General features: G+C 53.8%; 1 protein-coding gene across 2 annotated transcripts in view; it reads right to left on the bottom strand.

Moving 5' to 3' along the window:
• SRGAP3 (SLIT-ROBO Rho GTPase activating protein 3) overlaps positions 1–23,699 on the bottom strand; it is a 45,555-nt gene that overhangs the window by 5,473 nt on the left and 16,383 nt on the right. Inside the window, exons 4-15 of one of the 2 annotated variants that reach the window (XM_086470344.1) lie at positions 20,132–20,353; positions 19,532–19,633; positions 19,091–19,288; positions 17,680–17,764; positions 15,281–15,308; positions 11,962–12,064; positions 9,227–9,287; positions 8,739–8,816; positions 7,493–7,627; positions 3,929–4,034; positions 3,408–3,635; positions 1,853–1,932 (exon numbers count right to left, since the gene is read on the bottom strand). In XM_086470344.1, the coding sequence (XP_086326470.1) occupies positions 1,853–1,932; positions 3,408–3,635; positions 3,929–4,034; positions 7,493–7,627; positions 8,739–8,816; positions 9,227–9,287; positions 11,962–12,064; positions 15,281–15,308; positions 17,680–17,764; positions 19,091–19,288; positions 19,532–19,633; positions 20,132–20,353 (1,426 nt within the window). Of the gene's footprint in view, positions 1–1,852; positions 1,933–3,407; positions 3,636–3,928; positions 4,035–7,492; positions 7,628–8,738; positions 8,817–9,226; positions 9,288–9,941; positions 9,973–11,961; positions 12,065–15,280; positions 15,309–17,679; positions 17,765–19,090; positions 19,289–19,531; positions 19,634–20,131; positions 20,354–23,699 lie in introns of both variants that reach the window. The other variant, XM_086470345.1, reaches the window with a different exon arrangement.

The following is a 23,699-nucleotide window of genomic DNA, read 5'->3' as shown; positions in this document are numbered from 1 at the left end:
AGGGCAAATCCGCCCAGTTCCTCCAGATCTGCCACGTGCTCATTAAAACACGGACAATTGCTCTGCTCCATCTGCCTCGTCACCAACCACGGGCTCGGCATCAGCAGCAATCGGGATGTGACCTGTCACTCTGCTCGGTGACAAAATCCACACAGAGGAGGAGACACCGGAGGAAGATGCGGGAGATGCTGAATCAGACCCCTGCCCCCTTCCTCGCCTCGTGTGGGACAGGACAGGTCGCTTCAGCACCGCTTTTCCCCAGCTTAAAATACACAGCCACACCAAGAGGAGCGGCAGAGTGTTTGGGAGCACCACAGCAGGATCAGCGGGGAATGCTCTGGAGGAAACGCAGCTGGGGAGGCAACCAGGAGGGCTCTCACAGCCCCAACACAGCGTTGAGTTTCCCAGCAGGGAGGGTGCACAGGGCGAGGGGAATAAGGAGCGGGTACACTCACAAAATAAAGCCGCTCCTCTTCTCTACCCTTGCACCACAGCTAATCACCCAGAAACTCCAATCAGAGCTTTTAACGTGACCATCCGAGCATAAAATTGGCTAAGCAGCAGCTTGCTCTCCTCCATCTCCCAGTCCTGTCGGCTCCTGCCTGCAGCTGAAAGCAGGTCCCGAGCTGTCCGGCCCTGCGGCACCCCTCCCCTGCTGCCCGCCGTGCCCGCCAGCCGGGCAGGCCTTCCCACCACCACCAGCCTCGGAAGGCGTCGGCATTTTGTTGGGGCAGGAGGCAGCCGAGGAAATGGTGGCCACCAGGAGAGCCGAGGAGGCATTCGGCTGCGCGGTGGGTGCCCCGCCACACAGCGCAGTCCTGCCGCTCAACGCTGCCACGGGGTGGCTGTGCCGGAGTCGCCCCGTGGCCGAGCTGCTGGTGCCGCCAGGGTAGCACAGGGCTTCCTCCAGCTTTGGTACCGTGCCGGGGAGCAAACACGCTTCTTGCCCGGCCCTGCCAGCACCCTCGTTCCCACGCTCGCCTTTGTGATCGCCGTGAGCTTCAAAGCTTTCGCCGAGAGCCGCACGTGAAGCTCCGAGCGGGTCCACGCAGACGTGCAGCAGACAGGACCTCACAAAGCTGGGCCTGAGCCTCCTCCAGAGCATTACGGGGCACTGGGGACGCTCCCGGTGGCACGGGATTCGCAGCCGGCTGCACCCGTCCACACGGTCCTGGCTCACAGCACGTCCTGCTTCGCCCTCCAAAGGCGCCAGCTCCACGGGCCTGACAGGAGCAGGTGGGTACTTTGTCCCCAAAGGAAACGGAGCTGCCTGCGGGGAACACCGGGCTGCAGCCCCCTCCAACACAGGGGGTGCAGGTTCTGCCAAGGAGACGGCTGCTTGACAGGGGATGATCCACAGCCTAATGAAGTCAGCTGGAAGACCCCTCACTTCAGAGGGCCCCCAACGGGGCCGCTGACGTTCGCTGTTTTCCCCACAATGCATTCCAGGGCCCGGAGTGAAGGGAGCTGGTGTGTCCCCCCCCGTCACCCCAGCTCCTGTTCTCATGAGCTGTTTCACACAGCGCGGCCTCCCCATCGCGTGGCTGCGTGTAACCACAGGTGACCAGAAGGGAAAAAAAGCCATACATGGGATTAATGGAATCGCACAGACCGGCTCTACAAAAACCAATGCACGTTCCCTGCCACAGGGTCAGACCGCTGGGAACGTCCACGCGCATCCTATGGCGAAACCTCACATGACGTTCATGAATACACATGTTCATTACCAAGCACACAAAAACAGCACCCCCATGGCAGCGCCAGGCACTAGTCCAGCCCCCAGGCTGGCAGCAGCAAGGGGCACAGCTCTTCCAACACAGACCCCGTATCCGCTGCTCGCGTCTGCGCTCACCGTCATCGCTGGTGTGCGGCTCCGTGCCGTTGTCATGGTCAACTTCATCGATGGTGCCTGGCTCGCTGTGTGGGCTGTCACTGAAATAAAATACACCGTGCTTTCAGTGAAAGAACAAGGTTCTGTGGCTAAGGCACATAGCAATCCTAAGTTATCGAGGGAAATTCTGGCCCCAGCGACACTTGAAAGAGTTATTGTTTTAGTTTTTGTAGGACTGAAGATGGTTGTTTTAAATCACAGCAGATCTCTGAACTTGCTTTGAGAGCAGCAGACACTCACACCACCATCTTCAGGCCTAGAACGTCACGTTCTGTTGCTCATGCACTTTACTCGCGTGTGGCAAAACAAATCTAAAGTGATACCAAGTTAAAATGTTCCACTCGCTTGTCCACAAGGCGCTTTAGCATTTTATCCTCCGCTTGCATCAGTAAGGACGGCGGGAGGGGATCAGCGCCAGGGAAGATTAGGTCTCAGAAACGTATGAAACTTGCACACAAATCGGTTCAAGCCTGTTACAAACGCTGGTTTCTTAAAACTCAGACCTGAAAGTCAGTTTGGAATTCCAGCATCCTCCAGGCAAGTGTGTCCTATCACTTGCACTGCTAACGCGGGAGTTTGCGTATGGAGCTTCCTACCCTGGGCACAGGGAGCCGGGCGAGCGGCGCGCCAGAAGGACGCGATGCCCGGCCATCGCACACGGCTGGTCCCGTCCACGGCCAGCGCAGACCCACCTGCCCTCCAACACTGACCGAACTAAAGGAACTGCAAGGTTCAGGTTAACTTCGGTCTAAGGGATTTCATCCAACTATGGAAAGTATGGGACTGTACTCAAAAATTCCAGCCTAGGAGGAATTTGGTTAGAATTGACCTAAAATTCTGGTTTGCTCGGAACACACTTCTGTGAAGCTGCAGCTAAAAGAATCCTCATAAATATTAATATTCGTACTGGAAAAAAAGTTCTCCTGAAATTTTTATTAAGGTTTATCATGCTGAGTCAGCACGAGAAAAACAAATACTCGGTGAAACTGCCTGCTCTGTGTTAACCAGCAAGGCTAAAATCAACAGCAAAACTGACACACCTAAGTAGAGACTAACTGGTTCGGTGTGCAAAATCCTCTTCGTTTTCTGAAGGCATTTATAACAAAGAGCCATGCAGACAGCCTGGTACGGAGTGAGATTCTTAACCAGTGTAAACAGCACAAGTGTATCAAACGTGCATCACTTGCACACCTAATCCATCACGTTTAACAAATGCAAAAAGGCACGTCCCTTCTGCAGAGGGGCAAATCCACCCCAGTGCTGCGCTCCGCTGCCCCGAGTATCGTCTGAACTGCCCCAAAGCTCTCCTCACACCCCCTCCTCTCAGGGATCTGCTCCCTGGATCCCTTCACCTACACCGGTGTGAGCGGGGGTCAACTCTCCGTGGGCCAGGAATCAAGCCAAAGCTCTGCTTTTGTCACAGGTTCGCTCTTGCCGTACCGCGCCAGAAGACAACCCTAACAAGGGCACCTGGCTTTGAGTTCTGCAAACCATCGAGTCCTGCCCCGCTCCTTACCAGTACTCCTCCCCTCCAGTCATGCACTTCTCGTAGACAGGTCCTTCCAGCTCTCTGTGGCTGGGGAAGATGCCCTCGTGGTTAATGATGATGGTTTTGATGACCTCATTGACGTGGGCCTGGCAGGACACCGGATCCTGCCCATCTGGAATGTGCATCAGAGTGGGCCCGAAGCAGATGGCCAGGTTGTAGGGATCCATCATGTTCTCATCGCTGTACTGCGACAAGCTGCAAGCACAAGCGTCAGGGAGGTGCGGGGCCGGCTTTCCCCGCTCGCTCGGAGAAGTCTCCCACCAGCAAAGCCCCAGTGCCCCCAAAAGCGATCACCACTGAGCTGGACACCTCCCCCGAACACCCAGCCGCGGCCAGGCGGAGGCTGAGGAAGGAGCAAGATACCACTCTCCATGGCAATACCAACAAGGGCTCATGCAACAAAGACAGGGAAGCCCCAAAAAAAAAGGAGGGCAAGGAGAAACCCAGTGAAAGAGAGGAGGAAAAAAAAAAAAAAAAAAGAGACTCACTGATTGAGGAAAGCAAAAAGATATCTCATGACAACAATGACAGCCCGAGGCAGGGTAACGATGATTTGCTGGATCTGGTGCACTCTCTCAGTGGGGTTCTCGATTTCTGGAACACACGGATAGAAAGCACATCCTTAGACCTTCCCAGGACCACACACAGCACCAGAGGGACTTGTTCCAGACCTAGTAGCCCACTATGCAAGGAAAACAATAGCCTGTTTCCAGATTTAGACCCACTAGTCTGGCAGCAAGGTGCAAGCAGAGAATCGGGCATAGTGCTCTTCCACCTGCTAATTCGCGTCTGTGTTCAGATTCAGCGCAAACCACAAATAAAGACATTTCCACAGTTGCATTTTTAAAGTAACTGTTTATGCATTATTTAGTTCATTCCTCAACGACTACTCTATTTCTCAAAAGCTTTAGTCCATATGACACTGGAAAATGGAGCACTGCTGGGTTTTTTAGTGCAGATTTTTAAATGAGTATTTATTCACATTACTTTTATGGGTTAACCATCAGGTCCTTCTGAGCCCTTCTGCTCCCATCTCCCACTGGTTTTAACTGGAATTTAAACCGAACCAGCTCTGAGCCAGCACTTTAAGAGTCACTTCTCTCCACCGCAGTGCACAAAGCCCACAGCTGCTACCAGAAACCAGCTTCCTTCTGCAGGAAGGGGGGTGGCTCAGAGCCGCCTTGCTCTCAGTCCAGCTCACCCCCCCGGGGACCCCTGGGCTGCCCCCCGCCCTCCCGCAGCCCCGCACAGGAGGCTGCCGAAGCCCCCCCGCCTCCGGCCCCTGCAGCACCGCCGCGCCGAGGGGGCTCAGCGCCCTCCCGCAGCAGCCCCCAGCCCGCTCCAGCCCCCAGGGTGACTGCCTTTCCAGGTAGTATCTGCTCAGCACAGCGTGCAGACAGACAGCCCCGTGGCTTCTACTTCGCAGAAGGCAGACAGAGAGCACCAGAGCCTCCCGGAGAGCAGCCAGCCTCAGACGCACGGAAGAGATGCTTACTTCACTCTGCTGGCTCCAACTTTGACATTTGCTAATCAGAATAAAATTCCCTGACAACACGTAGCTGGGCTGCCATTTGTTCAGAGTGCTGAGCAAAATTTGGCTTCAGTACAAAGATGGAAATCTTTACAATATTTCATTTTGGAAATTCTTCCTTTTGAGGAATGCATTTGTTCCCTGTTACTGCTTACTGGGCTCTCTATTTCCTCAGTTTGGTTTTACTTAAGAGGATGTTTCTAACAACAAAAAAAAAAATCAAATAAATAAAAGCTGGATAAAAACCTACAATAGGTATCTGTTCTGAAACCCAGAGGAACAAATTGTCCTGAAGCACTTGCCTCTCTTCACTTTGCAAAATGTTTCAACTGGCTGTAATTCACAGGAATTAGTGGAGTAATCATCAATCACTCTGCAGTACAGGCACGCCCCTGAACGAACCTTTGCGAAGTGCCTTTTCTATCCTTCTGTTCCTCATGTGCATTTGGGAAACGCTTCCACGTAAGCTCTCAGTCCCCACGAGCAAAAGGAAAAAACAACCTTTCACCTGCCGCCAGCAAGCCCGGCCTCCCCATCCCGCTGAGGCCCTGCTGCACCAGCGCAGCCCAGCCCAGCCGCGCGGGCACCGGGGGAGCGCAGGTGCCCGGGTGATGCCCGGCGGGGCAGAGCCCCCCCAAACCGCCCGGCTGCGTTCCGCCTTCCCGACGGAACTACAAGACGAGACCGCACGCCCCACAGCGCGGGTGGCGGCTGACCGAGCCACGGCTCTCAGAGGAAGAGGGTTTCTGCAGCCTGCTAAGGCCGGGACGCCTGTCACACAGCCTGTATTTATCTGGCAGGAAATCAGATGCACTTCAGGTCAGATTATTACTGGGAACGAGGCACTTCAATTAATTTAAAAATCTATCCTTAGTTGAAAGGTAGCAACAGCAGTAGGAAAAGAAAGGGAAGATGAGGAACAGGAAGATTCTCGCTAAAATGAGAAAAAATAAAGAGAGGAGAACACTATCCAGAAAATTAACCAGATGACATTTGCAACAAAAAACTCCAAGAGGCTTAATAAATTGTGCAAATTGGCATGAATTGAGGGTGGTTTCAAAGCACAAGCCTGTCTGCAAGCACACAGTCACGACACTGAGCACCAGGGACATTTCCCGGCGCCAAAGGGGACTTCTCTGTGGGCTGTGCCCTCTCAGGCTCCCTGCTCTGCCTGCTGCAAGCCCCTTGGGGAGGGCAGCTGGGGCCAGGGCCACAAGCCAGGCTGAAAAACCCCTGTTCTGGGGCACAAAACTGGTGCAGAAACAGCTTCCTCTGTTTGCCGTGTTACAGGTGTGCTGTGCTGTTTTACACATCGCAACTGAAAGGGAACAGCAGCTTTCCTAAAGCTCCCATGTAGAACAACTGCTCTGTTCTTGAAAAACAGGAGCACATTCTTCTCCTTCTGGAACAAGCCCATCCCTGCGTCACCCCCCTCCAGACATCATCTGTCTTTCTTGACATCACTAAATCTCCAGCAGTTACGCAAATTAAGAAGGGGGGAAGGAGCCATGAGCAGCGCAAGCCAAACGAAGGACTTCAGCACACATCCACCAGCCAGTCCCTCTGAAGCTACCCACGTACTGCGACACTCGAACCCCCAACAACCCCGACACCTCTCCCATAAAATAAAGCCAAAGCACACAACAGACTCCTCCATCATCTCTGAAACATCAAATTCATTCTCTCCTTCCTTTCCCCCAGGGGAGTGATTTCCATGACTTGCCAACAAATAAATGTCATCACTACAAGGCACTGAAATGAACCCCAGCTGGGATACCTGTTTCTTCAGTTGCAGAGGAACAAGTGGAGCTGGGAGGAGGACTGAGGACAGAACAAGAAGCAGCCAGGCTCTCCCTGACAGCAAGCCCAGACCTGCCTGGTTAAAACCCCTCAGCTTCTCCCTCTGCTCACAGCCCAAAGCACTTTCTGGTTTCCCTTGGGACGAGAAATGCACATAGCAAAGACCTGGAGAACAGCTGATGGAGTGAGACTTGAAGCCAAGCCCGCGGACTCAAGGGTCAGAGAAGCTTTGCGAGTAGCCAGGAGCCATCCACCTTCAGAAGACACTGAGCTAAAGCAAAACCCCCTTGGGTCCCAGGAGCCACGGCTGCACGACACGCGAGGGGCAGGCACGGGAACCGCCGCTACCCAGGGAGATCTGTGCGGGCCGGGCAGCAGCCGCCCCCGGTCCAGCAACTAACGGCCCCACGCGCAACCCTCAAACGTGTACACGGGCTTGCTGCACCTGCAGCCCGCGGGCCTGAGCTTGGAGATGACTCTCTGCCGACCCTCATGAGGCTAGGAAGATTTTAAGAGCTATAGTAAGGTGTTTTACCTCTCCCTCACCTCCAGCGCTACCGATGCACGCTCTTAATGCCTTTACCCAACAACGTCCATTGCAGGCCTAGAGCCCTTCCTGCAGCACAAGCCGCTGTTTGCAAAACTCAGGTGTACTTGCTCCCTGTTTATGGCTTCTCTTGTCCCACCTTCTTCTCTGAGAGGAGCTGCCACGTGTACTTACTTATAGTAGAGATCAAATCTTGAAACCTTTCCTTAGGAAAGAGGGGGTTTTCCAGTCCTCGGAAATACAGCTTCAAGACTCCAGCCACCGAATTAATGTCACGTTCGTTTTGGTCATCAGCAAGGGGATCTTCACCTGCCCAGAGAAGAGTTTTTACTTCCAGCATTACTGTCAAGTTGGATTAACACAGCAAGTGTTTTTTCCTAACTCAGTGGAAACCCCAAATTTCCCGCAGCTCAGAAAACCCTCCTGTGTGTGCAAGGGCAACGCTGCGCATTTTGCCAGCAAGAGGAGAGTGTAACAAGGTACTCTGTTACACAGCATCGTGCCGAGACATGCTACAGCCCCACCTACAAAAACCCAGTTCACCGTGGAGATCCTAAGCCCTTCCTGAAGACGTCATTAATCGTTTCTCCTTCACAGTTTTCAGCCCAGTGCATTTTTGCATTTATGGCAGCAGCCCAGAGAGTGGAGAAGATCTGAATGGTGGTGGGTGAAAGCCGGAGACGACAGGCTTGGCTGGAGGATGCAATTATGCCTCTGGAATAGACTGAATGGTTCTGGATAGCATCGTATGACTTAAACCTATAAGGGCTTTCAAAACCTAAGGGATTTGGATGCTGATTCCTCTCAAATTGGATGTGCAAATCCTCCAGCCTTTGACAATCCCACCACCGCCTTATTCATTGGCCTGGCCACCTTCACTCTGATCCTTCCAATGCTGCTCAAAGATTAATGCCGTGGAGGCCATTAACCCCGTCTAGACTGTCCCTTTCACAGCTTCACCTTCACTCGGTGACCACAGGATTGCTCTGCCCAGTCTCGCCGGCCTTGCGCCTTCGATGGGATTTTCTTAACAGAATCACGGGCAACGCCAGGACCAACACTGCCACCAGGTACACGTGGCAACGCTGCTCCTCCCTTGACAAACTGCTGCAGGAAGGAGGAAAATGGATCCCCAACAAACTGTTTCATGGCTCTCATGCTCCTAATTAATGACTCTGGAAAATATCTCTGCACCTGCCCCTACTTCTCACACTCCTTCCCTAAGCGACTCTTCACCACTGCTGGAGATACAACACTGAGATACCTAGAAGGGGACAAAACCTCCTCGTGTCCCGTAGCAGGAAGGCCTTTAGCACAGGCTTTACACGATGCCTAATGCACCCAGCGCACACAAACTCCCACCAACCATCTCTGCTCGGACACGGCATCCCAGCTACAGCTGCACACCCTGGCCACACACCTCTTTCGAACGAATTCTTGATGTCGTTCACTTCCACCTGGGAGCCAGGGACTCTGAAAATGCCCTGCTGCTGAAGGCCTGGAAAAGAACAACGTCTTAGGAAAGATTTCTGGAACGGTTACACAGTACTTTCTGGTAAAGAACAGCAGGAACTAGGAGTTGATGCACCCGCAAAGGCTCAAATCGAGAAGGGGACAGCCTGCTGCAATTCATTTCTGCTTCTGTTCTCCAATCAAGGCCCCCCATGTCAAAGCGCTGGAAGGGGTCCCGCTGGCCTGGGCCTGAGCAAACAGTTTAACCTGGGTAAGTGTTAACAAGACCTAAATATCTGCCAGTCACCCAACGCTACAGCACAGCCAATGCCACTGCAATTACAACCTGAGCCCACGCAGCAAGGGCTGCCGGCATCCCGACTGTATTTCATCGCTAACTACAAGTCCTTCATTCCCTCTGCAGAAAGTTTCTGTGACATTACGGAATTGACTTACCGTACAAATTGATGTACCGAATGCAGCTTTCCACTACAAGGGGAATAGCCTGTCCCGAATCCTTCATGAAACAAAAGGCAAAAGTAAAAAATTACTGGTTTATTGACAACAAAGCACAGAAAACGTGTTACAGATTGCAAAAATAGAGATTTGAAGAGCAGTGCCATTGAGTTTAGTAAGAGGACAGGCAAGAAAAGGAGGCGTTACGCACATCAAGCCATCAAAGAGTGCTGAGTATACTATGTGCAGTCAATTATGCACAAAAAGGGTGTGCAAGACTGCTGCTCGCTGTCTGGTTGAGACAGGGGACCGATGCAATGGGATCACAGCTATTCCATTTCAGAGGTGTAAAGCTGAGCCGAAACAAAACTTGTGCTGTACCTGTCTGATGAAATAAGCTTCCAGTAACAGAGCTTACAACAACACTTCCACCTAAAGAAACAGCCACTGTCAGCAGATGCTAAAAAACCCCAAACAGCGCAGTGTATGAAACGAGCTGCCTGCGTCTGAACCTGCAGCGAGCTTTGGCTTTTGTTGCAAAGCTGCTTCTCTCCAGACCCCTCGTGGAAGGAGCTCAGGGGGGAACGTGAGCCATGCCCGACTGCTTAAGTGGACATTTATTTTCCTTAGGGGCTTTATTTGGTGGTTGTTTCCAGTATAGTTGCATCTCTCTGGTTAATTTACTCCGTCTCGTAGACGGGCCTCCAGCAAATACCTGATTTCTCGTTCGCGCATTCCTCCTTCCTCTGAGAACACAAAAAAGCAGCAGAGTGGGAAAAAAAGAAGAGATTAAGCAAGGATAAGTTCGGTTAGAGGCAAGCATCTCTTTCGGAGGCCATGAACGCTCAAATGCAATGGCAGCTTAGCAAGGTCCAACCCAGGCCTTCAGGCTGCCCACCCTCCCTCCCACACCCCGTTTGGCACGCTGCACCCCAGCCTCAGCGACCGGCACAAAGAGCCTCTCGGATTTCCTCCCTCCCTGAACCCGCGGCACTCGCAGGAGCCCGAGGACAGGGCCAGCCCCTGCCCGGGCGAGGCTCCGGGGAGAGGCGCCGCGCATCGGGGGCACCGGGCAGCAGCCCCCAGCCTCAAGGAGAACCCCAGCAGCACGGCACCATCCCCCGAGGAGCCTCCGCTGGCACAGGACACCCGTCCCCTCAGACAGATTTCCTCTGCAGATAATTCCTCCTCCACAGTGCTGAACAGGCTGGACTTTAATGAGCATTAAGTTTTTAAAAACCAGTTTAAGTAAGGAATAATTACAAGTATTAAAGCGATTACCGGCTTTGTCAGGCGGGCCTGTGTATTACTTGCGGCAGCGCGCTGTTTATAAACACTGCCCTCAGGCCTACGGCTGCGCTAGAAGAGCCGAAGAGAATAAATCGGAGCCGGACAATGCCTATTAGTGCACCTAATCCAACAGTTTGTCACTGCTGCTTCCCACAGTGTCTTCACTAAAGCTTTCTTCAGCGCAGGATTAAACCTTCTGAGCAACTGGAACAGCATCGCTTCCTTTGGAAATCCTTCCAGCAGCCAGGTGATGGCAAAGTGATGGATTTTGGAGGATCAGCAGCTAGACAGCTGAAGGTACCCGTTGGGACAAATCCCACATCCGCATCTCTTCGTTTTTCTCCTTGAATTCTCCTTCTGGGTAATTTTCTGGGACAAGCAGCACCAAATGCCCCCTTCCATCGGGACTGCACTAGTATCAACTGAGTTCACCTGAGTTCACCCCAGCTCAAACGAAGCCTCTGGCCCACATTTATGAAGGCTGCACGCCATCAGCGATGGTTTGGAGGACACCACTCAGCAGCCGTGTAGGAATCACCTCGCTCCAACGCTGGAAGCCGAGCCTGGAGCCCCGGCCCCGGCCCCGGCCGAGGAGGGACGGGCAGCAGCGTGGGTCACAGCCAGCGCGCGAGCTGCAGCGTCTCCTCTCCCGGCATGTCCAGGGGTAACAGCCTCCCACGGGAGAGGCTCACAGCTCCGCGCTGACACGGCTCCTTGCAGGTTAACCCTCCTCTGCGCGCTGCGGGAAGGGGCCTTCCGACTCCCAGTACGTACCCAGCGGCACGAGATGGCACCAGCCACCCGTCAGCAGCTGGCACCGAGACGAGCCAGCTGGGCTGGTTATCATCTATATATTTTAAGGATGAGGACAGCACATCTGCCCTCCTACGCAGCCACCCATATGCACAGTATTTCAACTCAAGGCTGCCAGTCCTTACAACTGGAAGACACTTTCTGGGAGCTTACAAGTCTTTTTATCTTTCTCCTCAGCCACGGGGGGAGACAACCACCAAAAATGCATGGAACAAGGGATGGGGGGGATCTGTTGGTCCTCTGAAGGTGTTGGGGCGTCCTTGCCATCTGATCTTCCTTCCCAGGACGGGTGGAAGCAGCACCAGATGACAGGGACGCTCAGCCAAGAGCGCCTCGTGCCGCACAGCTGGCCAGCATGGCCAACGGCCACCAGCCATGGGGGTCCTCACTGCTACCCTCGCCCTGGGGCACGCAGGCAGCGATGGGAGGGGTAACGCAAGGAACGCACGAGGGGCAAGGACAGCTATGGAGAGAAATCGTCACCGAGGCAAAGCGGGCGCTGGCCACGTCAACTGGGTGCAGGGTGGAGCGGAGAGACCCCACCAAGGTCAGAAAGCAGCCGGCAGTTAGGACAGGAAAGCCACCATTACATTCACAGCGTTCATAAACTCTTACTGTCAGCCAGCGAGTACCTTAATGAACGTTTCCATATTGCCGTTAAAGAGTTTATGATTATAGACTGAGAGAGGCCTAGGTCTCCTCATTTTCTGTGGCTTAGGGGGAAGACATGGGGGCCTGGGAGAAAATGGAACAAAATAAATCAACAAAACACCAACATAAATGCAATGACAGGGTGAGATCTCAAAGGTTATGACTGAGAGTAAGAAATAAATCAAACAGAAAACCCCCTCCGTGAGGACTCGACACGTGGCTCCACGCACTCTGCAGCTGCTCACGCTTCAGCGTCCCCCCCTGCTGCGTCCCCCCACAGACACCGCTCCACCGGGAGCCGGGGGACCTGCAAAGAGATCGGCTCCACACCTCCACGTCGTGCACAGCGCATCGTGCCCCCAGCGCAAAGCCCCTTCCAGCAGCTTGGGTCAGGCTACCCTGGCACTAACTTGGCTAACCCATTCTGGAGCCAGTGCCACGACAGCCTCGCTTCTGGCGGTCCCAAAGGCCAGGCTGAGCCCGGGTGCAGCTGGCAGGGGTCGGAACGGGCAGCAGAGCTAACCTGTAGGCAGCCCGGAGCAAAACCAGAGCTGTTCACTATACACTGCACACAGAATTTCAAGTCAGGGTCAAGACCACAATGTTTAAGTCATAAATTCAAATGAACCTTGAGAACAGAAACATTTAACAGCAATAAGCCAGCCCACCCATTACTTTCCATCCCTGTAATCTCCCACTGTTTCCCTATCAGAGAGGCTCTAACCTCAGCTGCAGCCACATGCAGCAACCTAACCAGGTAGTGCTACAGGCCTCCTGAGGAGTCCTCGTTCCTCCTGTAAAAACCAGGCATCTCCAGAAATCAGTCAGCGACAGAGCAGTAGCTATACCAACAACCACAGCTTGAGTGAACAAGGGGCGATCAGGAATGCTCTTCGTGCAGACCTTGCTTCATTCAAGCCAGACAGTAGTAAGGTGCTCATAGGCAGAAAGCGGGAACACCTCCGCCTCCCTGCAGGCACTTTCTGTCTGAGAGACATTCACAGGGATGGGAATGGTCTCTCACCTTTCTGCCAGGCACTCCTAAGATTCAAACCACCAAACAAACAGGTGAGCCCAGTCAACACAGATGAGCAAACCCACCAGCACCTCTGTAAGAACAGAAAAGGTAGGCCTGTGCATCAGCAGGTGGCATGACCCTACCCCTACTAGCTGGTGACTGAGGGTCCTCATCAGTCAAGGGAACAGACCCTGAAGACCCTGTTGACTTCAGCAAGTGCCAGAGACACCTATTGCTTCTGGAAACGAGCCCGTGGAAACATGGTACTTATTTTAGTGCAGCGATCAGGACGTTGGAGGGCTCCTTCATACGCTATTCACAGTTTGATTTCTCCTGACAGTGAAGGACATTAACAGCGAAGTGCCTACATCTAGACAAGGGAGAAAAACAGCACAACATCTCTAACCAATTTCTGAGCTGTCCTCCACCCCCAGGCTATACTGACGTCTGTGGAGGAGAGAACACAACTGCCAACAAACACGAGTGCTAGGAGCCTTCAAGCAAAAGTTCTCACAGCGCAGAGCCGAATGGACACGTACAATGTACAGAGAGCTACGATGCAAAGGTGACCGTTGTGATCTGCTGGTTCCTTAATCAGATGCCTTTAATTAAGCAGTCTGACTCTACACTCCTGTAGCTCCTAACCCCTCCTTCAACTGAGGAGCAGAAACGACTGCTGTCCATTCAGGCGCCCGCCCGACTCTCGGCCCCGCGCTGCAGACTAGAGACCCGGTGCTGTTTGCTGCCGCGTAACCTCCTCAGCCCGGGGGTGCCCGGCCCCGGCTCTACCTGCTGGGAAGGTTGTTCTGCTGCACTCACAGCCCTCCCTCGCACAAGGAGGACATTGTCTCATTTGTTTTCCCTTGTGAAGCACAAGCAACTGCTGAACCAAAAGGAAAGAGAAGCAGCAGGGAGTCGTGCCATCGCCCCTCAGGGAGGAGGCTGTTATTCCTGCCTCGGCCTGGACACCACCACCCGCGGGCACCCACTCCTGATAAACAGAGACCAACCCTCCCTGTGATTTCACCCAGCCGCTCGGGTGTGCTTTCCTTGACCGGCTCAGCAGACAGCCCTGCCTGGGACACCCCAAGGACCGGAGCTCGCCCCACGGGCTCTCTGTAGCCCCCACCAGCCTGCAAACACACCTGGGGCACCGAGGCCTCTGGGTGCTGTGGGGCAGCTCCCTGGGGACCCGCAGGGAGAGGCAGCGACGGCAGCAGGGGAGCAGCAGCCGTGACGGATGATCCAGAGGGGACCGGGGAGCACGGCCAAGGGCAGCTCCTGGGAGCACTTGGGCGCAAGTGTGCGAGGCAGGGGAGGCCCCTCTGTGTCCTGACGGCACCTCACTGCCCTGCACTGCAGCCCCTGTGGGTGCCCAGCCCTGACGCCACTCAGCCTGGCACCAGCGTGTCCCCCACTCCAGCCAGAAGGCGAGGGAGCAAGGCACCCTGCCGCCCCGCTGCCCGCTGCTCAGGCAGCCTCCTTCCTGCCTGCAAAGGCAGCCCAGGCGCCACCACCTGCTTCAGCATTTCTAACATGGTCAGGGGTTTCCGCTGGTATTACAAATGTTATTAAACACTGAAACAGGGTTGTAAAAAGATAACACAGAGAGCAGTTGTACACGCTCTGGGGAGATGTTTGGAGGCTTTGCTGGCTCGTGTCTTACTGTGAGGAAACCAGCACACTCATAGCAAGCCACCAGCACTCTGTGCAGATGCTTTATGGACTGGACACAGATCAAAGCCTCCTCCCTCTTACATTCACCCCCAGCACTATCTCCTGCTGTAGCGGGATGGAAGTCTGTGAATGCTCAGCATTCCTAGGCAAAGCAACCAGAGCTGGGAGAGGCTCTCAGGGACGTATCAAAGACCTCAAGTGAAAGGGACGGTAGGGAGCGGGCGGGCACCCTTGTGTTGCGCTGTCTGAACACAACCCAACCTCAGCTACGCTACAAGGCCCTGCACCGCGTTGTCCTGACACAGCACCTCCAGGCACTTCAGCGCCACTCAGCCAGAAATCACACTGCAGCAAGAACAAGGGCCTGTTTGTCACCACCCTAATTAATCCACTTCAGGCAACGCAGCTGAGAAGCAGGGCAGCGATGTGGGGAGCACGGGACTACCCGCCCTCCCGGCCCGCCAGCACAGGGTGGCTGGAAGATGGTTAAATCCGAACCCTGCCAAGCTGTATCAGTAGCAAAGCAAAGCGCCCTTCCCACGGCCACCCCCCTCCTGCCGGAGCGAGCCCTTCCCAAAGCGGATGAAGTGGAAGAAAACGCTCACCTGGTTGTTCCGCATTCGGCTCTCTCACCTGCGAAGAAACACAAGTTTCCATCATCTCTCGACGTCAGTCACCACCGAAGGACGGCGCAAACACACTTGCACAGGCACTCGCACACTCACTTCTGGGTCTGTAAGCCCCGAGCTAACGGCTTCTGGCAAAAGCAGCTGAACTCGCCCGAGGACCCCGCGGGCTGGGGAGATGCCGAGCTGGTCGCTGTACAAGCCCCCGCCACTAAGTGGCACATTAGAAATCCAAGACTCAGCCACAAGAGAGGGAAAGCATTTTCAGTTCCCACTGAGCTTAAAAGGTTTGTCTGCGATAGGAAGCCCATCTCGTCGATACCCAGATGCACTGCAGCCCTCGGCAAGAAGTGCTCATTTACACCAGCTGGGGAGGGGCCCAGCCCAAGCAGGACAGGGACAGTCTGATGAGAATCCTGAGAGATAACAGCCCATCGAATCACCAGCAGGCAGACTCTATTCTGGCTGTCAATATTCTCATTCCCTTCGTGTATTTTTAGTGCCTGGATTGCATATAAACAACAGCATATCACCACTGATAAGATGTGTTCACTTTTTAAAGTATTTGTCAATCCACTGAAAAAACCTAAACTAATTTCACATGCCATTTGTGTCTTTCTCCCAAGGCCAGGAATGCTGATTTATTCTTCCTTTTTCTACAACACATAAAAGGAAGCATTTGGCTGCACATGCCTCCTTCCTGCTCTCCCTTGGCACCTGCGGAAAGCAAGCTTGCAGCCAACTCCTCACTGAAAAAGAAGAGAGATGAGTGTTTTGCAAACCCAGACTTCTTCCTAATGAGAATCAGCTCATGCTGAAACACAGCATTTGGCATTTCTGGGCTAAATATTTGCTGAACGCCCACAGAGCAGGATGATCCCATGGCCTGGGAGAAATTCAGAAAGCTTTCATGTGAAAATCTTCCAGGGCTGCTTTATGCACAGCTCTAGAGAACTAAAATGCCTGACCCTGCACTCTTCCTCCCAAGTACGGCATTAGGATGGCTCTTGTGTGAGAGACCAGGATGGAGACCAAATTAATCTTCAACGGATTCATCACTTCTTGCACCAATCCAGAGGAATCGTTAAACAGCTCTTTTCTTCCCAAGATCTGCGCTCTCCGGGAAGGCTTAGGGGGGGTCTGGTTTCAGTGAACGGCACGCTCCAGCCCCCTCGCCCGTGCCAAGGCCTGAACTCAGACCCAGCAGCTGGGAGCCCTGCCTGGCAGCGGTAACCCCCGAGCCTGGCACAACCGCTGCCAGGGCGAGGGTGCAGAAGGGCTGCCACCGACCTGCTACGCAGGGTGACAAGGGGTTAAGGCAGCCACCGGGAGTACTGAAACTCCCGGGAAAAGAAACAGGCTAATGGAGCCCTCCTATCTCCCCTGCAGCCTTCCTCGGGCTTAGTCTGGTGCCTCGACTTGGCTCAGTGTTCACCACACGGAACATAACCCAGCATCTAACCAGAAGGTCAATTTTAAAGCTAAATAAATTTTGCAGAGAAAATATGTTTGGCAAAATAGCCCACAAAAAGCTATTCTCTTCTTTTTTTCTTTTGACTCCGAGATGAGTAGTCCAATTTTTCTATTGTTAAAACACAACCATGGACTATTTGCATATTTTAATTTAAATATACTCTCTCCTGTTGGAAAATCAGGACACTAAACTCATCTCCATCTTCTTTACACAGGAAATAATGCAATTTTTAAAACCCTTTAAAAGAGCTAAAATCTTCTCCCAGGGACATGGTCCCACATCGCTACTCCAGCAGTGGCAGATCCCACCTGGAGCCCCTCGCTCCTGCCTCCCTCAGAAGTTACTGCCCCTCTGTTGTACGAAGCCCGTTTGCACGTGTGTGAAGTTACCCGGGGTCACATGGAAAGTTAGTTTTAAACACAAGGACAACTTCACAGTGCTGGTTTAAAGCAAGTCACAAACCCATGGCCAGGGGGGCAAGGGGCCTATCAAACCAGCAGGGCGGCTGCCAAATCCGTAATACAGCAGCGCAGCACCGAGGGCAAGAAAACACGTGTGTTCAGGGCTGCACTGAGCAGGGAAGAAGGGGGAGAGAAAGGAAAAAGGCAGAGGGTTGGAGTGGGTGGGAACCTCTTTGCTGCTGGAGAAGTCACACCGCGCTTTGGCGCACAGTGTAAGAGTCAAACAATTTCTCTGTGTGCGCTCCCCAAAAAAGGTGGGAAAAGAGCACTATTCCAGGGAAATAACGATTTTGCGTGTCGCTGGTTAAAGTCAGCAGCCAACCACAGAAGCCATCAGTCACTCAGGAAAACACAGACAGCAGGAAAGACTGAAAGATGACGACTGGTTTGAAATCATCTCATGCGATGGGAGGTTTCTCCCTCGACCTAACCCCGCGACTCACCTTCTCCAAGAGTCTGCTTCAGCAAGTCATGTTTAGCCTGGAGCTTCGTGATAAGGTTGCTGCCATTCAAATACTCTTTAAATTTCTGGAATTAAAAATAAAGCAAACAAGGTGGTTTAGGCCTCTTGGCAAAAAGAGTCCGTATCTGATGTATGCTTTTGCCTGGGGGGCTGCTGGAGGGGGCTCGGCGAGGCTGACAGGCTCTGACAAACCAGACATCAGGCGCGCCGCAGGGCTGAGCACAATCTAATCACTTCTCGCTGCTCCAGCCGCAGTCCTGATGATCTTATTAGCCCGGTCTCCTTGGTGCTGCACCTCCTGCCTGGGAACGCAAGGAGGTCCCAAGAAAAGAGTTCAAAGCAGCCTCCTTTTGTCAGGCTGCTGGGAACGGCCTGGAAAATCAAAGAGGCTTTCCTGCGCTGCCAGGCGCTTTGCCTTTGTGCGAGCGAGCGATGCAGAGCGAGAACTCCCAGCGCGTGAGACCCTCCCAGGTCAGGGACCGTCAGACGCCGAATGCGCTGGGCGACACCAACGGCGCAGCACGGCCCCTCAATTCACCGGGGGACTCTGACACCCGGCAACGCTCCGGAGCAAGCAGTTTTACAGAGGAGTGTGGGAGACAGGGATGGAAAATGAAAAAATGAAAGACAGAGAATGGGAAAGACCAAATTCTTGCAAAAAGTATGAAAATGACCTAAGTTCCCCCCAAACTGGAATATGCTACTGTTAAGAGAAAGTGGCACTTTTCTATGTGTATGTAATGTATCACAAGATGCTATCAACTCTAGCCTGCTGACTGTGCTCAAAGGAGGGCTACTTCTGCTGAACCGATGGCCTGTAACTCACGTTTCAGGTACTAAAACAGAGAACCTTGGATCTGCCTGAAGCCCCGGACGGAGGCTGCAGGGGAGGCCGGGCACAGCTGCCTCCACCCAGCACGCGCCCAACAGCGGGGCGCCGCAAAGCCGCAGCTCCCTCCTGCACCCTGCACGAGAGGCCCACGACCATTCATTTACCCATGGGCCAAGGGCAGATTTAAGCTGCGTAGGGAGAAAAGGAAGGCTCGGCTGATGGCTGAAAACTGTAAAGGCCTCCAGGAACTGCCACCGAAGGGTGACAGTGTGAGGCTGGCTGGAGCCTGCTGCCCTGCTCTGAGCCATTCCTACGGAGCCCTTGGTCACAACCAGTTGCTCCAGTTGTTCCTTCAAAAAGAAGAACAAGGCAGACACTGGATTGTCAGTCCCTATGCCCTACCCTGCCACTGAGAAACACATTCCAACCCCAATCAGACAGAAGACAAATACTTAAAGAGACTGAATTGGTTCTTGCTCTTCACTAATGAGCACTTGAAAAGGGACTCGGCCCTAGCAATTAATGCTTTGTGTCCTGTATCGCATGAGATGAGACTCACTGTAAAATAGAACATTTCGGTTTCCTGCTGGTTGGCTCTCCTTTTGGCGATGTTTATTTTACTCATGTAGGTCTCTGATGCAGCTGATTTGACCGACTCAGTGGAGCGACTATGCTGGAAGGCATCTGAAACATCAAAATCTTCCACCGTCAGCATGTCCTGCAAAGTCTGCATTGTGGCATCCAGAGTTTTTCGTACCTATCGGAAAGAGCAGACAGCACGGTTTTGAAGCAGACAGGGAAAGTGACAACTCTTGTGCCAAAACAACTGGCCAACAGGCAGCTCCTAAGTACTGGGCCTGCTCTCGTGCCAGCTGCAGTCAGTGGGAGCTCTCAGCACTGTCACTGGGAGGACTCCTCACTGGAGCACACCAGGAAACCCCCTACCTAACAGGCAAAAGGCTCAGCAACGCTGCCTACGAGACTCAGAGCAAGTTCTTACCTCTTCGTTCTCTATCTTGAGGGTGGCCAGTCGTGACTGCAGCTGGTGGTACCGCATCAGCAACTCGGTCTGCACAGGCTGCTGGGCGCTGACCTGACACACCTGAGGCAGGAGCGGGGCCAGAGAGAGACAGGAGAGCATTCAGTGGGCCGTGCACTGACCAGACATAGGCATTTAAATCCCTAAAGGATTCTCTACAGCACCCACAAGCCCCATCACCCAGTTTCTAATCAGCAGTGCCCTGGACCCAGGCCAGCACAAAGCATTTTCCACCCAGCATTTGAAAGCTGCACTCTGAAGTCTTCCAATTACAGCAGGTAAATCAAAGCTCCACTTCACAAATTTGTTGGGCCGTTCAGCTGAGAATCAAACCACAGGCTTCCTAATTGGGGGATACACAGCGCAAGAAGCAGACTGAAAGGAGGAGCCCTAACGAGCCAAGTGTCTCATTAGGGAAGGAAACACAAATGGCAGCGTGTGAAGACAGCACAGAGGGGTAAGGAGTCAGGAATAATTTAACAGCGACGGTTACAAAGAGGAGGACGCCAGCCCAGGCCAGGCTGCGAGGCAGCTCTGCAGCCCCTCGGGCGAGTACGCTACCTCATCCCCCATGTGAGGCTGGAACTCGAACTTCAGCGGAGGGCAGAAGACCTGGTTGCACATGTCCATGATGGTGTGCTTGTCGCTCCGCGCATCCAGGTTGTCCACAGCATTCTCGATGATGTCCAGGCCCTCGTGGCGGGAGGTTTCCAGGTTGTACTCGGCAGACAGGTACGTCCTGAAGGTCCGAGCGAGGCTGGCGTGGAATCCCAGATCACAGCACTGAGAAACATCGAGGAAGGGTCTGGTCACAGAAACACTCCCACCCTTGCTCTGGAGGGTCACGTGTACATTAAACGCCCCAAAACGCACTGTCTGCCCCAGAGAACACCAGCCCTGTCGTCCCGGGGTATATTTAACAGCATACCGCAATACCATTTGAACAGACAAGAGGGAAAGAGGACTGAAGGAGCAGAGGCACCAGGGAACAAGCAGCCAGACAGTACTGTGACCCTGCGCTGGACCCTCGCCATGGCACCGGGGTTTCACACCCTTCCTTTCGCTGGGATGGGCATGGAATCTTCCCAGACAGGACAGAGGGGGAAAAAAAAAGAAAACACAAACCCAACAAACAAACGTCCAAAAGCACGGTTCTCTCTGGCTACCTGCTCAGCCCCAGGGCCAGCATGACCACAGCAGCCCCACCAATGGCAAAACCTGTGCCCCACAGAGGCCCCCAGGAAAGAAGCGGCCAGAGGGCCTGTTGCCACTGCTTGTCCCCAGCACTGTCCTCCTCGCCTTGTGAGCTGCCCTGCAAGCACCATTTACACAAGGAAACCACTTCCCAGAGTTACCAAATACAGACGGACATTAAAGCAAGGCAGCACTGAAAAGTGTGCCCTGCAGTATGTGCAAGCCCTTTTATCCTCACTAGGAAGCTTCCTTCCTCCCTCACAACGGAGCAGCTTCTCATGCATAACTGATCATTCTCATGTTCACCTTGGGGATAAATGATAAAACTTGGAGCTAATTGCTGCCAAAATACTGTACGTTAGACAAAAGCCTGTTTTTAAACTCTCTTTTCAATATAATTGAGTTTGGCATGTTAAGTACAGCAACAGCATAGGGATTTGCTGCTATGAACACTTAATCACAGCTGAGCAAAAAGCAACTCTTAGCAACCCTCCTCCCAGTGCCCAACGGGAGCGCTGGGACCGCGCAAACCTCCACAGGGCTCGACTCCGACCGGCTGCCTCTGCTGCGAGCAGGCGGCCCCGGGAGCGGAGGGCACGGGCAGGAACCAAAGCATCCAAAAGCTGGAGGTCAACAGATCTTGTTCCGCGAGGAAAGGCGAGACAGAGAGGCTGCTGGAAGCAGGAGCAGCGCAACACACGAGCCCGAGCCACGCTCGTGGGGCTGCGAGAAGGGTGCAGGGAAACAGAAGGTCTGCGGTCCAACGCTGGGACGTAAGAGGGGGCTGGAGCTCCTGACAGAGGGCGTGAAGCTGGGTAACCATGGCTTTATCCTCGGTGAGGAGTTCCGTAATCACATGCCCCCAGTGCACACATCCCTGTCTCCTGGCACAGCACGGGTACAGCTGTGGGGCACGGCACGGCACACCCGGCCGGCAGGGGCACACCCGGGCCAGCACAGGCGGTCGGCAGGGGCACACCCGGCCGGCAGGGGCACACTCGCCGTCTGAAGCTGCTGAGGTACCACTGCGCACAAGGGCCGCAATCGGCAGATACACCCAGGCGCAGGAGGGCTGTGGGTGACAGGGACACCTCCGTAGGAGAAACAGAGGTTCCCTGTGAGAAATACCTCCCGTGGCACGTAGCACCAAACTCACCATTGTCAGTGAATCACTCTTACTACACAAAAACTACCACAGGACAGTTTGTATTACAGGAGCTAAGATGCTTTGCTGCCACACAGATTAGAGAACGAGTGGGAAGTCCTCGCTGTCTGAGCTACATCCAAAACCACCCCAGCACAGCACGGACACGTGTGCAGTAAGCCAGCTTCAACCCCAGTGTAGCCCCACCAAAACCACTGCCAGGATGACCAGCATGGCACAAAAAGCTATGGAAAAGAGAAGAAAAGATCGCTAATGTCATCTCAATAACCCAAAACAAGACCAACTTTTTTCCACAGTGGCAGAACTCCCTGTTGGGAGCTGGCATTTCAGAGGCACCTTCCCCAGCTCTACAGCATCCACAGGCATTACTGAACTGATGCAGAAAGGCACAAAAAGTGATTCTGCATCAGAATGTCAGTATTGATAAACCTGAAGTGAAATATGAAAACTCAGCTGGTGTCACAAGCAGCTCCAACCAAAGAAGTCATCTCATGCCTCCTGTCGATCTGAAGAGACAACCCTCAGCTCAGATCAAGTCACACGCAGAGCTGTATCTGGTTTAGTCTGTGCTGAAGGCAGCAGTAAACCCACAACAGGCCGATTCCCGCTCGCAGATACAGGAGCGCAGCCTGCCTGTCCCCATCCAGGCTTTCCAAGCAGTGAAACCACACACGTAATAATGAGGATTTCTGCAGGAACTATCAAATGGTCATAACCCACCATTTATCCCGTTTCTATTTAGCTTCTAATCTTATCAGCTGAAAACACAGGCAGTTCAGGGCTGGTATAGCTCTGCCTCCATAAACCAGCAAGCGACACAAAAAACGAGGTATGGGGGCAAAATTCTATTCACCGCTCGGGGCAAAACCTCATTCCAGGTTTCCACAGCTGCCAGTGCCTCCCGCGAGACAGTTTTAGCATCAATGCCTGTACAATCGCTCCGAGGTGGCACACAGGAACGGAGGAGTCAGGACGACGCAGCACCGCAGCCGCCCTGCTCTTCTGGGCCGTGTTTCGGGGTGCACCCTGAGCACCCCGCGGGGCCGGCTGTGGGAGCAGCAGTGCCCCGGGCAGCTCCCAGCCTCGGGGGACGAGAGGCGAGCTCTGCGCTCGGACCGTGAGCGTGGACTGGCCCCCGCAGCCCGCTCGTGTGGGCGCGGGCAGGCAGCAAGCCATTGCCAAGGGGCTGCGACACAGGCAGAGCAGGGTTCAGGCCGAGAGCCCCGCGCCAACGCTGGAGGGGGACCAGCTCTCCCGCCACGACCAGCCGACCACTGTTCTGCGCCCCAAAAACAGGACTGTGTGCGTTTCCCAGCACACCTCCCATCCCCTCGCTGCCATCCTCCCATCCCCTTGGAAATTATTGCTCCTTGAATGCAAGGAAATAACACCAGGAGAAAATATCTGCCACTGTTCAAGGGCGGGAACTCCCGAAGCACACAAAACCGAGGTATTGCAAAGGAAAACTCCTGAATGCCGCAGAACCCGAGGAGACGGGGCTCAGGGTATTGCCAGGTGCTTTTGAGAAAAAATTCCACGTGAAACATTCCCTTTCCTTTAATGCTGAACTCGCGTTGAAGCCAGCAGTTATTTGCAACGCCCAGAGATCGGTTGCTACCGAAAACCAGGGCAGGCGCCTTCCTAACACGCCACGGCCCTTGACACCTCTGGTGATTAGCGCTGTGCTGGCTGCTTCACACGCTGCTGCCCAGAGAAGAAAAGGCAGAGCAGGGACTTCCACAAAATTCCCAGAGAAACACACAAAGGGGA

The sequence above is a fragment of the Leptosomus discolor genome, chromosome 9 (assembly GCF_034619465.1).
Source record: "Leptosomus discolor isolate bLepDis1 chromosome 9, bLepDis1.hap2, whole genome shotgun sequence".
Classification (NCBI taxonomy): domain Eukaryota; kingdom Metazoa; phylum Chordata; class Aves; order Leptosomiformes; family Leptosomidae; genus Leptosomus; species Leptosomus discolor.
Note: the sequence above shows the minus strand (reverse complement) of the source record. Positions and strands in the feature narration are given on the sequence as shown.